This window comes from Cannabis sativa, chromosome 3 (assembly GCF_029168945.1).
Source record: "Cannabis sativa cultivar Pink pepper isolate KNU-18-1 chromosome 3, ASM2916894v1, whole genome shotgun sequence".
NCBI lineage: Eukaryota > Viridiplantae > Streptophyta > Magnoliopsida > Rosales > Cannabaceae > Cannabis > Cannabis sativa.
Window position 1 is genome coordinate 60,412,639 of NC_083603.1, and position 18,026 is coordinate 60,430,664.

An 18,026-nucleotide genomic window follows, 5' to 3' on the forward strand; every position below is an offset into this window, starting at 1 on the left:
CACATGATCGAAATCCTGATATGGTTAGGCTCAATTTCAAGAGTGTTACTCGTGTTCTTTGATTTGTTAGTTAAGCCTAGTTTTGTATCAGGGTGATACGTACATTTTGGGAACACGGTAATGCAATTGAGTGGGAGCGCTAACATAAATATGGAATCTATAGCTTCTATTTGGCAAATAGAAGTAAACGATGATTTCCTTCGAGCTTAACCAAACGAAGATAAATGGTGGAGATCTCATTTCACTTAGGTGAAATATCATTTATACAGGGTTAAGTGTTTTAAGGATAAAATACATTGTAGGGTGTTACGGTAATTTAATCCCTTTACAGTGTAAATCATCTATATAGAGGATCATTGATCACATTAGGGTTATAACAATGGATAACTAATGACGTGTCTATATCGTGGAACATATAGAGCGTTCTATATGACTGAGAGTGCAATTCCAAGTTCTAAGTGTGGATTCAATGAGGAATTAATAAGTTAGGGAATTTACTTGGTAAATTCGGTTCGACTTATTGGAAGCTCGGTTATATAGACCCATGGTCCCCATACTAGTTGAGACCATACTGCTTGTAAGACTCAGTTAATTGATTTTAATTAATCAATTATAATTCTAAAAGTTAGACTATGTCTACTTTATAAATTCTCACAGTTTAAGGATGAAATCGTAAATAAAAGAGTTTCTAGGTTTAATTATTAATTAAGAGACTTTGTATGTCTAATTAATAATTATTTTAAATGATAATATTATTTAATAATCTATTTTAGTTATTAAATAATTAGTTTTGGCATTTAAATGATTAGAATTGGAAAAATGGCATTTTTGGAGAAATTGAAATAAAATTGAGGAAACTGCAAAATCCAAGTGAAGCCCATATCACCCTATGGTCGGCACCTCTTTGTGTGTTTCCCAATTATTATTTTCAATTTTAATTGCCATGTAATTGCTAATCAAAGCCTAGCTATAATAGGAAAGTGGTGGATCACACTAAATAAGACAGTTAATCAATTACACAGTAAAAGAGGAAACTGTTTATTTGGAAAGTTGTGCTCTCCCTTCTCCCTATATATAGCAGCCCTTGTTCTCTTCTCTTGCATGTCTTTGATGAAGCCATAAGCCACGAAATTCAAGAGAGAAAAAGAGAGAAAATTTCGAAATCCTTGTGAGATGAGTAGTGCCCACACACATCAAGTGGTATCTCAATCATAGTATGGAAGACTATGGAAATTCTGCATCAAAGAAAGAGAAAAGAAGATCCAGGTTCAGATCTTGGTGATGCTCTGCTACAGAAAGGAATCAAGGGCTAGAGATCTGAACGGAAGGAGTCATATTATTCCGCTGCACCCACTGTAAGGTTTTCTAACTTTATATGTGTTTATCTTCATTGTTTTAGAATTCATATTAGGTTGTTAATCCAACATACTTGTTAGTAAATCTAGATCCTGGTAAAATAATTTCCAACAGTGTCTTCTGTTTCTCTTTAAATACCCATAATCAAATACCTAAAATCCTAAAATTGTGTTTATAATTAATTAATAGCATTAATTATAATACAGACAGTGAAAAAATGTTCATGTCTATTGACATGGTTTCTCTAGTTTTTTTGTCATAAGTTGAGTGATTTTGATATTGATCGTGGATACTGGGAATTATTTCGAGTGAAAGTTTGTCATTCTTTGTTCTGTTTTTGAGTGGGGCTGGTGTGGGATTGCTCTCTACGGGTTAGGATGGCATCATCTAGTCGACATGTTGGGGCAATGGAGGACGAAACTCTGCGTTTCCAGATCGAGGAGGAGGACTTAGAAGCTGTTCTGGTTTCGGCAAGTGATGGTGAGGAAGGAATAGATGACCGGTGGTGTTTGGTTGGCAAATTTCTTTCAAATCGAATTATCGATTTTGAAAAAATGCAGAATATTCTCGCTTCGTTATGGCAACCGGGGATGGGGATGTTCGTCAAGCAGTTGGACACTAATCGTTTCTTATTCCAATTTTATCACGAGGTTGACATCCAACGCGTGATCAATGGAAGTCCTTGGACTTATGATCGAATGCAATTGATAATCGAAAGGCTTAATGTTGGTGGTGATCCAAAGTCCTTACCATTGAACACTTTGGATATTTGGGTTCAATTACATAATGTAGAACCGGGTTTCATGACAGAATCTACTCTCCGAACAGTTGGGAATACTATGGGAAAATACTTGGAGTCGGATCCTAAGAACTTTATTGGCGTATGGAGGGATTATCTTAGGATGAGAATCACTCTTAATATTGAAAAACCGTTACGCAGACGCTTGAAGATCACAAAGGATGATGGGGCATGGTTTTGGATAAATTTCAAATACGAGAGGACTCCTACCTTTTGCTTTATATGTGGGATAATAGGACATTCAGACAAATTTTGTCCAAAGTTGTTTCACCAACCGATTGATCAACTTGCAAAACCGTATGGAGAATTCATGAAGGCTTTACCTCCACGAAACCACAAGAATGTTGGCTCACGGTGGCTTCGAACCAAAGGCTGGACTCCGGCAGTGGCTATGGCAGGCGCGGCAGTTGGAAGGGAAGAATCTCCATCAATGAATGATGCCGATTTTACAGCTCCAATCCCAGCCGTGAATGAGGCAGGGAATCAAGGTAATAACTCTGCTACTTTGGGGGGATTGCATGAAGATACACGGCCAAGAATTATGGGAAACCAAGGGAGAGAAATGGTTCTAAACAAGGAAAGTGCTGTCATTATTCAACTTGATAATTCTGTGATTAATGATAGTAAAAAACGCAAGGTGGAAAATGAACAAAAGGGAGGGAATGCTGATATGGAAATAATCATGGGAAATAGTCCAAAAAACTTATCTTTGGCGGGCCTTGGCAATGGGGCTCGCCAATCATTATGAAACTTTTGAGTTGGAACTGTCGTGGGCTTGGGCCGACACGAAACATTCAGTTCCTAAAAAATCTGGTTCACCAGAAAAGGCCCAAAGTTGTGTTTTTGTGTGAAACTTTGTGTAAAAAACAAAAAGTGGAGCAAGTTGGTAGAGGTTTAGACTTTGAAGGGTGCTTTGTAGTTGAAGCTAGTGGAAGAAGTGGGGGTTTAGCTCTTTTATGGAAGAACCAAGATGAAGTTTCGGTTGACTCATTTTCTCAAAATCATATTGACAGTACGGTGAGATTAGAAGGACAACCTGAGTTTAGATTTACCGGGGTGTACGGAGAACCAAATAGAAGCCTTCGGCAAAGAACTTGGGAGCTTCTTCACACTCTTCATAGTCGGTCAACTCTTCCGTGGTGCCTCATGGGGGACTTTAATAATGTACTTAGTCAATCGGAGAAGCGTGGAGGGAACCCGTATCCTTCATGGTTAATAGACGGGTTCAATGAAGCGGTTACTCTATGTGGGCTACGTGACTTGGAACTACTTGGGCATCCCTTTACTTGGGAGAAAAGCAGAGACACCCCTAACTGGATTGAAGCTCGCCTTGATAGAGCTCTTGTAAGTCAACCTTGGTTAAACTTGTTCTTTTCTGCTAAACTTTCTAATTTAGAAGTCTCTCCTTCGGATCATTGCCCTTTATTATTGGAGGTTCAAGCGGAGAATGTTCATGACCAAGTTAAGACTTTCAAGTTCGAGAATTGCTGGACAAGTCATCAAGGTTGTGAGGAGATAATTAAAGGGTGTTGGGAGAGGATGAGAGGGTTCGGTATCGAAGAGAAAATGGCTGAATGTGGCCGACTGTTGCAACAATGGGGAAAAGATGTCTTTGGCAACTTCTCAACTCGTATCAAGCATTGCAACCAGGAACTTAAAAGCTTTAAAAGTAGACGAGATGAAGAAGGAAAAAAGCTCTTTTATGAGGCCAAGAAGGAGTTGTTTGCTGTGTTGAATCAAAAAGAAATTTTTTGGAAACAAAGATCAAAGCAACTATGGTTGAAAGAGGGAGATCAGAATAGCAAGTTTTTTCATTCAAAGGCTTCGGCTCGAAGAAGAAATAATCAGATTTTTTGTCTCAAGGATGCTAATGGGAACTCTCGGCATTGGGGCAATGGCTTGGATAACGTGATTCTTGATTTCTACACCAATTTGTTCACTGCTGAAGCGGCTACATGGGAAGAGGTTATTGCTTGTGTGACGCCTACAGTTAGTAATGAACATAATGCTATTCTTCTTCGGCCAGTTGAAGATCAAGAAATAAAAGATGCGGTGTTTCAGATGCATCCAGACAAGTCGCCGGGTCCAGATGGTATGAATCCTAAATTTTTCCAAAAATATTGGTCCATTGTGGGCAATGATGTGATTCTTACAGTAAGGAATTTCTTTCACAATGAATTTATGCCATATGGAATGAATGATACCAATATTGTCTTAATCCCAAAGAAGAAAAAACCTGAGCAGATAAGTGAGCTGCGGCCTATATCTCTTTGCAATGTTATTGCTAAGATTATCACCAAAGTTCTTGCCAACAGAATGAAGAGCTTGTTAACTGAGATTATTTCCTTAAACCAAAGTGCGTTTATTCCTGGGCGATTGATTACTGATAATATCATGGTGTCTTTTGAAATTCTGCATTATTTGAGAAGGAAACAAGTTGGTAAAGAAGGGTATATGGCTCTTAAGTTGGATCTCAGCAAGGCCTATGATAGAGTTGACTGGCATTTCCTTTGTGCTATGATGAGACAAATGGGATTCGCAGACAAGTGGGTGAGACTTATTTATGGGTGCTTATCCTCGGTACAGTATAATATTGTTTCTTCAGGACATAATATAGGGCCAATTATTCCAACCAGGGGCTTGAGACAAGGAGACCCTATTTCTCCTTATCTATTTCTTGTGTGCGCTGAAAGCTTCTCAGCTATCATCAGAAGGTTTGAGGAAAAAAGGTGGATTCATGGAATTAAAGTTGCTAACGGTGCTCCTTTGGTGTCGCATATGTTGTTTGCTGACGATAGCCTTCTCTTTTGTAAGTCCACGAATGGGGAAGTAACTCGTGTGCTTCAACTGCTTCAACTTTTTTCAATGGCTACTGGTCAGAGAGTCAATTTTGACAAGTCCTCAGTCTTTTTCAGCACAAACACTTCCTCGTCAACCAGACAGGTAATCTGTCATAGGATGGGAATTCAGGAAGCGGCTGAGCACAGCAAGTATTTGGGTTTACCAAGTACGGTGGGAAGAAATAAAAATGTTGTCTTTGGTTACTTAAAGGACAAAGTCCAGAAGAGGATTCATACTTGGGATAACAAGTTTTTGTCTAGAGCGGGCAAGGAGGTGCTTATTAAGTCAGTGGTTCAAGCTCTCCCGGCTTACACCATGAATGTTTTTCTAATACCTGTTGGTATTTGTAATGACATTGAGCGGTCTATCAGTCAATTTTGGTGGAGAACATCTTCAAACAAAGGTATTCATTGGATGAGATATGACAAGCTCTCGACTCATAAAGTTAATGGTGGTTTGGGCTTTCGTGATTTTAGAGACTTTAATCTAGCTTTACTTGCCAAACAAGGGTGGCGTCTTCTAACGGGAGGTAATAGCCTAATGAAACAAATTTTTAAAGCACGATACTTCCCTTCTGGTTCTTATCTCACGGCTACACTTGGGTCTAACCCAAGCTACATCTGGCGTAGTGTATTAGAAGCACAAGGTTTAGTTCGGGCGGGTGTTCGAAAGCTAGTTGGTGATGGTTCCACAACTAGTGTGCTCTTAGATCCTTGGTTGGTTGACGATATGAATCCCTTTGTGGAGTCTCGACATCCTGCACTTGCTGGTGCTCTTGTGAAGTCCCTTATGAAGATTGATGAAAATGAATGGGATGAAGAGGTAATCATGGATGTTCTGACCGAGAGAGACCAAGAATTAATTTGGAAAATTCCTCCCTCTAATGGCAACAGCAGTGACTCATGGTTTTGGACGAAAGAAGATCATGGTCTATTCACCGTCAAGAGCGCCTATAAGCTTCAGCAAGATTTAAAAGGTGCTAACGAAATGGCTTCAAATTCTGGTTTTTGGAAACAACTTTGGCAATTGAAATTGCCTCCGAAAGTTCTTAATTTCTTATGGAGAGTCTCAACCAATTGCCTTCCCACTCGTTTTCAGCTTAGAGTTCGCCATGTTCCTATCGACACCAGCTGCCCATTTTGTAATGCCGCACCAGAAACTTCTTTACATGTTCTGGTGCGCTGCCGGTTTGCTCAGGAATGCTGGGCCGTGTCTCGTGTGCCTGCGGTTGCTGGGACTGCTATGACATTCACGGCATGGTTCGAAGAGGGTTTGGACAAATGGACGATGGCTGAGAGACTTGAAGCGTCGATGGTCTGCTGGTCCGTTTGGAAGCACAGAAACGAGATGGTTTGGAACTCCACAAGGCCGACTGTTAGTGATGTTGTCACATTAGCTAAACTAAACTTTATTGATTGGTATAATGCCCAAAAAAATAACCAACCTACTCCTGACGATAATGGTTCGGTTGATGGTAACTTGGAGCATTGGACCCCTCCCAACTTTCCCTCAATAAAAGTTAATGTTGATGGTGCAATTTTCACCAATGAAAGGCGCTTTGGAATTGGTTTGGTGGCAAGGTCTTCTACTGGTTTAGCTCTTCAAGCCAAAAGATTAAGTAAAGTAGGAGTTTTGAAGCCACACGTGGTTGAGGCCATTGGAATTAAGGAAGCTTTGAGTTGGATCAAAACCAATGGATGGACAAATGTGGTGATTGAGTCGGATTGCTTGAGAGTCATCAAAGACCTACGAAGATTTAAAAATATGGCTTCTCCTTATGGCCATATCATTTCAGACTGTATGACTCTGAGTTCAGATATTGTTAATGTTTCTTTTACTTTTGTAAAACGATCTGCTAATAAGGTTGCGCATTTCTTGGCGCGATCTTCTCTTTCAGAGGCTGATTGTACTTTTTCTGGGGACGCTTTACCTTCGAGTATTGCTTCCTTGGTCTCAGATGATTTGATTTAATAAAACTTATCATTTTTCAAAAAAAAAAAAAAAATACCTAAAATCCTTTTTTCAATAGGCCCGTTTCTCCGAAAAACGATTCTGATAGATGGTGCCACCCTTAAACACATGTGAGCTTACCAATAGCAAAGTCGACAAGTGTAACTGGCCGAGGCCTTATCGACGGCCTGCACATCATTCTTCTTCTTTTTCCCTTTCTCTCATCAACATTGTAAAATCAAAATTTGGGTTTCAAAATTAAATCCAATACATCAAACAGAACTCTGATTCAATTATATTCACTACTATTTCTTCGTCGTCGTCTTCTTCCCCTCTACTTATTAGGAAAGGAGAATAAGTAAGAAAAACCTGAGTGGGGATTGGGGGACTGTCAATTTGATTTGCAAAATCTGCCATTTTTGGTCGATTATCTTTTTGGGTAGCTTCGATTTGAATTTCTTCTTTCCCATTTCATATTATCCTTCAGTTTCACAATCACTCTCATTCTAGGCGGCTTCAATTCTTCCTTCCTTTGAGTTTCACGATTATTGTTTCAAGAAAAGGGACAATCGTTCTTCGATTTCCTTTGAAGCAACAATCGTTCTTCAATTTCCTTTGATTATTTTAGAACTCAACATTAATCGATTATTAATTTCCTTCAATCATTTTTTTTAAGTGACAATCAAACAATTTTCTTATTCGTCAAATGATTTCATTTAAAAAAATTATAAATGAAAATAAATTGGAGATTTAAAAGTTAACGAAGATGTTCTCCCGTTAGTTTTTATTAAAAGAAAAGGAAACGTTAAAAAAAATGTTAAATCGAGAATTCTGTTACATAGCCACAAAGATATATAGTATTAAATAAAATAAGGATAGTGTAATATTTATTTTAAAAATATTATACTTTTATGAGATCTACACTTATACATAAATATATATACTAAAATGAACGACACTTGGAGTCATTTAGGTTTTTCTTTAAGAAAATAAAATTTGTGCTTAATATAAAAATTAATAAGAAAATTTATTAAAAATTTTACACGATATATTAATTTTTTTTACCATGTTTTTTAACTAATAGAAGGTTTCTAATTTATATTTATTATTGACATCAAATTTCGTTAACTGATAGCAGAATCATATTTATTATTGATGCTTATCACATGTACATAATAAGAATAGCAAAGTAAAAGAGATACAATATTTTTTATAGAGATTTGGCCCCTTTAATTAGCGGTTAATGACCTTTTCCTCTTTTAGTTGTATTAATACCAGAGAAAATACAACTCAGATCTACAAGGATTGTGAAATACGAAGTGGCTCTCTGAAGATTACAATATGAGAATCAAGTTAGCAAATCTCAAGTGAGAATGAAGCTTGGGCGTGTGAGAGAGAAGGGAAGAGTGAGTTAGGCTTTCAAACTTGGAGCTTGAGAGCTTTAGTGAGCCTTAGAGACATAGAACTTAGAAGAATTAGGATTAGGCTAATGCTCTTTATACAAGAGATTATCAACCAATATCTCTAAAAAATAGGAACTGTAAAGCATTATTTACATAATTAATAATAAATGATAAAATGATTAATTATCCCCCAAGAATATGGAAGTAGCTGATATTTCTCCCATATTTTGTGGGTTATTGAAGCCCAAATCGCAACATAGCTTGCTATCTCAGATGAAGGCTGCGCACCAAGTGCCTACCAGGTGCAGGCTGGCTGGCCATGTACCCACCAGGTGCAAACTGGCCAGCCTTACAATAGCTAGAGGCTGATCGACCTATGCTGGCCATAGGGTCGACCAGGGTGGCTTGGCAGACTCCTCAGGGTAGTCAGTTCATCGTCTTTTCATCCCTCTTAGGTACTCAGACTTCCTATCAGCTGAAGTGTTGTGTAGATGACTTGGCCTTCTTGTTGACAAGTTGTATTCTGTGTGGCATGGATATTGGCCACGTGGATATGCCACGTCATGTGAGCAAAAATATGGATAAAATTTACCCCATAAGTCCCTATGCAGATTCATTTACTGATAGAGACTTTCCAACTAAGTTTTGACTGATGTAGCCTTTACCAGGCAGATCTTGTAGTATATTTAGCTTTCGAAATATTTGCTCTTGCTTGTCTGATCACATTCCTTGGCAGAAAATTGATATTACATTTCTGCATGTTATTTGTTGCATGTTGCAAGGCCAGTGAGAGAGGGTCCCACAGAAGCTATATAAACTTATGGGAGTAACTCACTTCTTATTTCTCACTTTTCATTATCTCTCTTCAAAAAGCAAGTAAAGAAATCGCTTCACTTCCCCTTGAGGTTGATGCCCCATTATCCTCCAACACTCATGATTTTTTCATTATTTTGATGATCAAAGCTTTCCACCATCTTTCTCGAAGGTTTTTACTAGTGGGTAAGCTTTCAAATCCCGTTCTCTTCTTGTTTACTTGGATTTACCATTACTGCTTTGAAGCTTTTCTATGCTTTGAAAATTCTTTGATTCTCACGTTTGATTGTAGTCTTTTTGGTACGTGATAGTTTTAGAATGCATAATGTGTCATTTCTTGACGAAAAAGATTCAATTTTGGCCTTCATTGTGATTCTTAACTCTTTGAGTCACGAAGAGCAGGTTTGAGTTTTGAAAAACACACATTTTGATTCAACATCAACCCTGGCCAACCATAAGGGTCTTGTTTAAGACCTAGTCAGCCCTAGCACTTTTTCATGGGAGCTGGCCGACCATAGGGGTTCGCCCTAGAAGGTTGGCCCGTCTATGCCTAGGTCTTGAGGCCTTGGCTAGTTCTTGGCTGGGTCATGGGACCCTGGCCGGCCGAGGCCTAGGTTCTAAGCGAGTGGCCAACTTTCTATCCTCTTTTGACCACGACAAGAATCTCGTTAAGGCCTTGTATGCATGTACAATCTTAGTCTCACACGTGGTGGCCTTAGAAACTCTATATGAAACTTAATGGTGAGTCTATTATAGTCGAATGCTCAACTTAAGACTCAACATTTTTACAAGTTGTTACACTTGTGACTGTACTTTGCTGGTACGCATCCTTGTACGATGAAATTATTTGGAAAGTACCATTGGGTATGATTTACCAAGACTTTGTCTATACCTTTTCGCTTTGTCTGGTTGCTCACCTCCCCTTGTGTCTTGTGTGTAAGAGATCTCGAGTGACAGTCATGGGAGGTGACAACCACGTCAACAGAGATTCAGTTGGTCTTCCCTTCGTGGAATAGTATCTAGTTCACTCCTCTAGTAGCTCCTTGAGTGATCTTGAGGCTAGTAGTGGTCCATTATGGAAATGATCAAATAGACCTACCGCAAAGCACCACCTTACGACCCTGATATCACAAGGGTGGCAAGCAGATGGAGAGTTGGTGTAGTTGAGGAGGTTGCACAGCCTCACGATGGCAGAGAGCCAAGGATTGGCCAGGCAGAGGCACCTGTGGCTAACCAAGATGCAGAGAGCTCAGATAGTGAGTCTGAGATCGAGGAGGTTGTACCTGTCAAGACGAGACAATACAGGAAGCCCTTAGGCTCGTATGATGAGGCTAGGCAGCCCTTGATAGCCTCAATAAGCCTTTCGAGGTTAGAGTTGACCATGTCCTAAAGGAAGCTGGTGGGCCTTAAGTTCTTGATTAGGGAGAGCAACGGGACTAGTGGATCTCGCCTCCATCAACTATTAGTGCCAAGACACTTGACAAGATCAGGGAGAGTGGACTGGTGGGAGATGTCTAGTGTGACAAGCCTTTAAGGGACCAACATGTGCATCGGTTGGCACTCAACTTGATGGCGTGATCAAAAGACCACATAGAACAGGGACTAGTATTACCCCTACATCCTTAATTTAGAGACAATACCAACCACTTCAGGGTGTGCCTGACTTAAATCACCCCAAAAGGTATAAAGTACCTTTCGGTGATGTTCATACTCGACGTCGAGTTAGGCTGGCCTCAGCCCTCTCCTATGAGATAGGGTACTTCTTTGAGTTGAAATATTTTTTGAAACAGAATCAGATATGATACTTCTACTTTATCCATATCAGTTATCAGTGGTTGGGCGATACCAACAACGCGTTCTTGTCAAAAGTAGGAGGATATGCTAGGAATTATTCTATTGATTGGGACATCCAATAGGTTCCCCATTGCTTCTAGAGAGTGTCGATCTATACACGCTCCATCCCCACCCTATAGATGCGGGATAGAGCTAATCATATTCTATCCATCCCAGTTGATAGGAGGAATATACTAAGGCTAGCATGTGAGGCCAACTTCCAGAGGTATGATCTATACCCTCCAGTGTTTGGCATTGTAGGAGCTGAGGAGACATGCCCAGGAGGTGGGGGTATTGCTATCATGGATGATGATATCCCCCTCTCCAGGATTGCAAAGAACATGGAGAGAAGAGAGGGAGCCCTCCGCTAACGTTTGGCTCACGGAGGCACTGTGGGTGATGCCACTCTACTAATTAGGCCTAGAGGCCAAGATTCTGCCAAGCCCACTCACCCCATGCCTATGTCTAGAGGTAAGGGCAAGGCTACTGCTCGCGTTCAAATGACTCCTCTTCTGAGGATGATGGTAGTTGATAGTTGATAACACTAACTTTTCTACTCTTTTCTTGTATTGAATATTTGTAACTTGTATTCTAACTTTTTACTTTCTTTTTGTAGATATAGCTTCCAGGCTAAGAGATCTTATTGGAGAGCCCTAGGGCAGAGCTTCAAGTCGTCCCAGGGTCAAGGTGGCCTAGACAACACGATCTGGTGATGTTGTAGGGTCCTTACTACCTCCCCATCCTTTGGGGCCTGCACCGGCTAGTCAGCCAATGATCCTTGATCCTCCACTGAGGAACACCCCCTTCCACGCCAACCTTCAGGCAAGGGGACCCAAAGATCTAGCTATGGGGCATGCACGACCATCAGACAGAGAGTTGCAAACGTTGTTTATAGCTATATTGGCAAGGTTCTGCCCATTGTTAACGGGGAGCACCAGGAGCTCGAGGATGAAGATTTGGAACAGCTGTGATCAAGCAGTCTCCACGACTTGATTGCGCTACGTTACAGATGTGATTTTACTCAAATTGTTGCACTATCAATGGCTAGCAGGCTAGGTATTGAACTTTACAAAGCTGGTCAGCCAGAGCTGTAATATTCAGACGCCGACCGGCCACGGAAGCACTATAAAGAGGCTGGTCGGCCAGGTTCTTCTTCTAGCACTAACTCAATTTTTGTTTTGATTTCAAGCCCTGTTGAAGTTTAGCCTTTCCCATGGCAAGACCAAGGGGTCCTCAAGCACTCTCTAGGAGAAGATTAGGGCCCAGGAGGCCGAGCTTCTGTAGGGAAGGATGCCCTTAGCAAGGCCCAGGCTCTTGTGGAACAAAAGCAGGACTTGATCAGCGATTTGGAGCACTTGCTTAGCACCAGAATCAAAGAAAACACCACTCTTGTTGCTGAGGCCTCCAGGATGGAGGTGGAACACGAAAAGAAGGACAAAGCACTATAAATTTCCCTTAATGGCCAACAAGCTATTAGAGACGAGTATGTTAGCTTGTCTTTGGAGCTCTTGTGCAAGGTTAAGCTACGCAACCCCAATGTTGACCTCTTCTACATGGGATCTTCTTTCCTTGAAAGAACACTTGCCCAGGGGAGAGAACTGTATGACAGCAAAATGCAAACAGACCTGGTTGATCACACTACCATCCAACTTGAGGAGTTGTCGTTGGGCCTTCTTGATGAGGCTATACCTATGGAGGAGGTGGCAAGCCAAGCTGCTGACCATGTGATCAGCCAGCTTGCAGCGGCCATGGCCGACCCACTTCTGCGCAATACTGCAGCTTTCGGCTCGACTCCACTGGGGCCTGCACATGATTAGATACACTTTAGTAGTATCCTGCATTTATGATTTTATTTTCATAGACATATTAGTTTCATGCTCTTGTATGGCCTATTGGCCTTTTACTTTTGAACGTTACTTATTTTTGTCCTCATGGCTTTCACACTCTTACTTTTGGCCTATAGGCACTCTATTTTTTAACATTACTATTGTTTAGCCCTAAAGCCTTTTATCATGGATATGTGACCCCCCAGGCGGTCTTTAATCTTAGCTATCTTCTTATTGCCTTGACATATAATTATTCAAATTTACTTTTCATTATGCCAAGCTAAAGTATGCCTGCACTTGACTTAGAGGTAGGTTTAGTAGCTTATAGTAAACGTTATAAGTTTTATCCATAAGTTTTCCGTGCTAGTTTGATGCATTGTACAGTGTGGGAGCCTCCCAAGTGAGCACGCAAACTTATGGTCTCTTGGTCACTTGCAATTCACCATGTTTCATTGACCTTGGTTGGGAATTTTCTTGTGGTGCTACCTGGTCTATGTATGTGGAATTGAAAAGAATAACTTTAAAATGTTAATCTTGTTAGCAAGTGGTTTAGACATAATATATTTGAACTGAAACATCATTTTTATTCATTAATTGGACATTGTTGTTGTGCAACTTACATAATTGAATCTACAAGCTTACAAAACTAAAAATCCTGCTTCTAGAAGTCAAGTGGCTACCTCTGCTCGACAAGAAGAGGCCATCATTAAAGAACAATGGGAGGCCATGTCGAAAGGTTATGGGTACTGGCTCTTTTAAACTAACTCTTATAAATGAGTTAATAAAACTTCTACTAGAGAGTAGCATTCATATAAGGTGGTCACTGGTAGTACTTTTGGAGGTGATCACCATTCTAATATCTTGGTAGGAGAACCAGCTCTATGTTCTTATTGTACCTGTGCAGCTTGTAGGCTCTCTTACTTGTTATCTCTGTAAGTTGGTAGGGGCCTTTCCAGTTAGATCTAAACAATCTTGATGTAGGATCTTTGGTGTTTAGGAACACTCTTCAGAGAACCAGGTCTCCTATGAAGAATTTCCTTTCCTAAACTTATTTGTTAAAGTGTCTTGCAACATTTTGCTGGTAGGCCTGCAACTTTCTCCTTTCTTTTACTTCTTCAAGGGATTTCTCCAGCAAGATGTTTATATCTTGGTCATAGTTTGTTCTCCTGTGAGATGGTGGCACTAACTCTACAAGTAACATCGCTTCATAGCCACAAGCTAGAGCAAATGGAGTTTGTCCAGTGGTCGTCCTCTCGGTGTTCCTGTGCGACCATAGGACCTTTGGGAGCAATTTTGGCCAATTTCCTTTTGCCTCTTCAAGCCACTTCTTCAAAGTGTCCTTGAGGGTCCTGTTCACAACTAGAGATGGAAATTTATACAGTGGGGATGGGTAACTATGGGGATCCACCCCTAAAGAGGTGGGGATTCCCAGACTTGGTGGTTAATGGGGCAGTGGTGGGGGCAATTTCAATAGTCGAAGCAGGGATTGGTCGAGACGGGGATAATACTATCCGCACCATAGCCAACCCTGATATAGATGTATATATATTTATAGTTTCCTTTTTATTCTTAATGTATATGTTATACCCAAAATTCGATTACTATTTCAATGGAGAACACGTGTCATGTAAGGGGAATATGGATCGATGCGTGTATCGATAATCACATTTAATGGAATAACTCATTAAATGCAGAAGTGACAGAGAATATTTGTAACTTGTTGACTATAAGGTCTTAAGCGAGATAAAGATATACAAACTGTTGCCTCGCGTATTAACGAGAAACCATACGACATTGGATGTGCAAGGCTAGACATCAACTTCGTTGCGCCAGGGAAGATGTAAGCGATGCATAATATGTTGGAAATATTTTACCAGGATCTAGATTTACTACCATGTATGTTTCATTAAAATCCTAATATGAATTCTAAAACAATGAAATAAATACATATAAAGTTTAGGAAACCTTACATTGGGTGCAGCGAAATATAATGACTCCTTCCATTCAGATCTCTAGCCCTTTGATTCCTTTCTGTAGCAGAGCATCACCAAGATCTGAACATGGATCTCTTTCTCTCCTTCCTTTGATGTTGATTCTCCTTCTTGTTGATTGGATTCTACACAATCTTCCACACTATGATTGAGATACCACTTGATGTGTGTGGGCACTCACTCATTCACTCAAGGTTTGAAAATTGAAGAAGAAGAGAGAAGGGAAGTGGCGGCTAGGGTAAATAGAAAGAGGCTCAGTTTTTATCTCACAAAGTTAAGTGTGAATGTGAGCCATCACTATCTATTTATAGGTAACCACCTAGGTTTAAGTTAGAATTATTTGGTATTAAAATAATGAAAAAATAAATGATAAAACCCTATAAGAGTGGCCGGCCATAATAGTGGATAATGGGCCCCCACTTTTGCAATTTGCTGTTTTATCATTTCTGCATCTCATTTTCTTAAAAACGCCAATTTTCAAATTCAACCATTTAAATGCCAATTCTAATTATTTAATAGCTAAAAATTAATTATTAAATAATATTATCATTTAATATATTTATTAATTAGACATATAAAGTCTCTTAATTAATAAATAAAACCTAGAATCTCTTTTCTTACAATTTTGCCCTTACTTAGTGAAAATTCATAAACTAGACATAGTCTAACTTTAGAATTATAATTGATTAATTAAAATCAATTAACTGAGTCTTACAAGCAGTATGGTCTCAACTAGTGTGGGGACCATGGGCCTATATAACCGAGCTTCCAATAAGTCGAACCGAATTTACCAAGTAAATTTCCTAACTTATTAATTCCTTATTGAATCCACACTTAGAACTTGGAATTGCACTCTCAGTTATATAGAGCGCTCTATATGTTCCATGATATAGATACGCTATTAATTATCCATTGTTATAATCCTAATTTGATCAATGACCCTCTAATAGATGATCTACATTGAATAGGAACTAAATTACCGTTACACCTTCAATGTATTTTATCCTTAAAACACTTAGCTCCGTATAAATGATATTTCAGCGAAGTGAAATGAGATCTCTACCATTTATCTCTGTTTAGCCAAGCTCGAAGGATATCATCGTTTCACGTCTAAATTCCTATAGAAGTTATAGACTCCATATTTATGTTAGCGCTCCCACTCAATTATACTATCATGTTCCCAAAATGTATGTATCACCCTGACCCAAAAGTAGGCTTAACTAACAAATCAAAGAACATGTATAATACTCTTGAGATCGAACCTAACCATATCAGGATTAAGATCATTTGATCTAGGATCAACGGGTGATATTGAATTGAATAGATATTACGGTAAATTTTAATATATCTGATCAAAGTTCAATCTCGGTCCCTTTTGATGTATACTCCATACATCCGATACTGGTAAAACTTTTCCAATGCCTTGGAAATGACATAACACTTATCCAAGGTGTAAGAATACCTATCGCTGATTATATCATGCCAGTCTAAATCCAGTGAATTGACAAATCAGGGAATAAACTTTCGAACATATAATTAAGATTATATTCCACTGTGTGACAACACTATAATCATTAACAAATTCATATGTTCTGGACTTAAATAGAATTCATACATTATACATATAATCATGAAATAAATCATGTGAACCATGCAACATAAAATGTTATTTCTGATATTTATTAATAAGTAAATCTGATTATATTGACATGGGTGTTACTTAGGCACAAAACCCAACATAATAACTGTGAAAGCACTTAGCGTATAATATACAAACTAAATAAAATAGTCGGTCGAGCCCAAACAACTAATAGTGAGGCGCTTATCTCGCTATAGGAAGGCACTCTTCTGATACTTTCACCAATCAACTTCAGACATCTTTTAATGAGACTCAGTCTTGACGAGTTAGTTCTCTCAAACAGAAGCTGACATTCAAATTATGCTAACTGCTGAAGTACTCTTCGTTAGTAAGAACTGCGATTGTCAAAATGAAGCGTTATGCCTTCAAGCGAAGAAGCAACGAGGTGTACATCATCAACCTCGAAAAGATAGGGGAAAAGCTCCAGCTCATTATCAAGGTCGTTGGTACTGAGTTCCTGTCGAGACATCCCAGAATGTTATGATTTAAAATGTGTTTAATACACGATCATTTTGACCCAGTAAAAGCGGATTAATCAAAGCTGTGTGATTTTCAAATATTAACCGCATTTATACTATGTGATATGTAATCAAACCCCACAATTTCGGGGGATAAACGCTGTAAAGATTACAATCAACTCTGTAATTAACTGCCTACTATGTGATTATAAATAGAGGCAAGTTAGATTAAAAAAGGGACGAAAAAAATCATAATAGAAAAGCCCCTAAAAAACCATCAAAAATCTAACAAGATTGACTTGTGGACTATGCAGAATTTTAACTGCAAAACCACGTAAAAAATCCTTTGTGTTCATACTTTTTTCTTTACTATCTTTATTTTTCTATGCGAGTTTATCATTTAGGCTCAAATTTTGGTTAACGAAAATCTGCGTTAACAGTATGTATAGTATATATGTCACTATAGTATTTTAATTATCATCCATAGTCGAAGTTATATATCATATGCTTAAATTATGAGGATCTAAATAACGATAGTGAACTAGTGGTGATTATTGTGGATTATAAGTGTGAATATATTTTCTTCTTGATTTTTAGTTTCATCTTTGTTTACTTTTTAATTTATTGGGACACTTGAGAATGAGTATACTCTGATATATAATTATAATGCTTAAATCGCTCAAAATAGTAGCATTAATTTTCTAAACTTTCTTTTATGACTTTAATATATGCTTGTTATGTTATTTCTTTAATTGTATTTGTTGTCAAGACTTTAATATATGTTTGTTATGTTATTTCTTTAACTGTATTTGTTCTCAAGACTTGGTGTTATCACTAATATGAATATGCTTTATTATTATTTTTTTAAAATTGCATTTGCTATGAAGACTTTATGGCTATTTCATATACTCTTTAATTTTTACAAGTTTATTTTAAATTAGAAATAATGACAGCCACTAATGAGGAGATTGAGTTACAATTGACGTATCTAGCTACATATCTAGTTCAATATTATTATATAACATACATTGAAAAAGACTCCTTGTATGAATTCTTCTCAAACTGGTCATATGTGGTTGATGAAAATATTACAAGGAAATGAAAGTAGATGTTATAG

General features: G+C 38.6%; 1 protein-coding gene across 1 annotated transcript; it reads left to right on the forward strand.

Moving 5' to 3' along the window:
- The first annotated feature begins 1,733 nt into the window (after window positions 1-1,733).
- Window positions 1,734-2,903, forward strand: LOC115722634 (uncharacterized). Its single transcript, XM_030651894.2, has one exon. The coding sequence runs from the start codon at window positions 1,734-1,736 to the stop codon at window positions 2,901-2,903; it is 1,170 nt and encodes a 389-aa protein (XP_030507754.2).
- The last annotated feature ends 15,123 nt before the right edge of the window (window positions 2,904-18,026 follow it).

Bases quoted from the DNA above. Each gene is read 5' to 3' on its own strand.
- LOC115722634 (XM_030651894.2), top strand. From the start codon at position 1,734: ATGGCATCATCTAGTCGACATGTTGGGGCAATGGAGGACGAAACTCTG.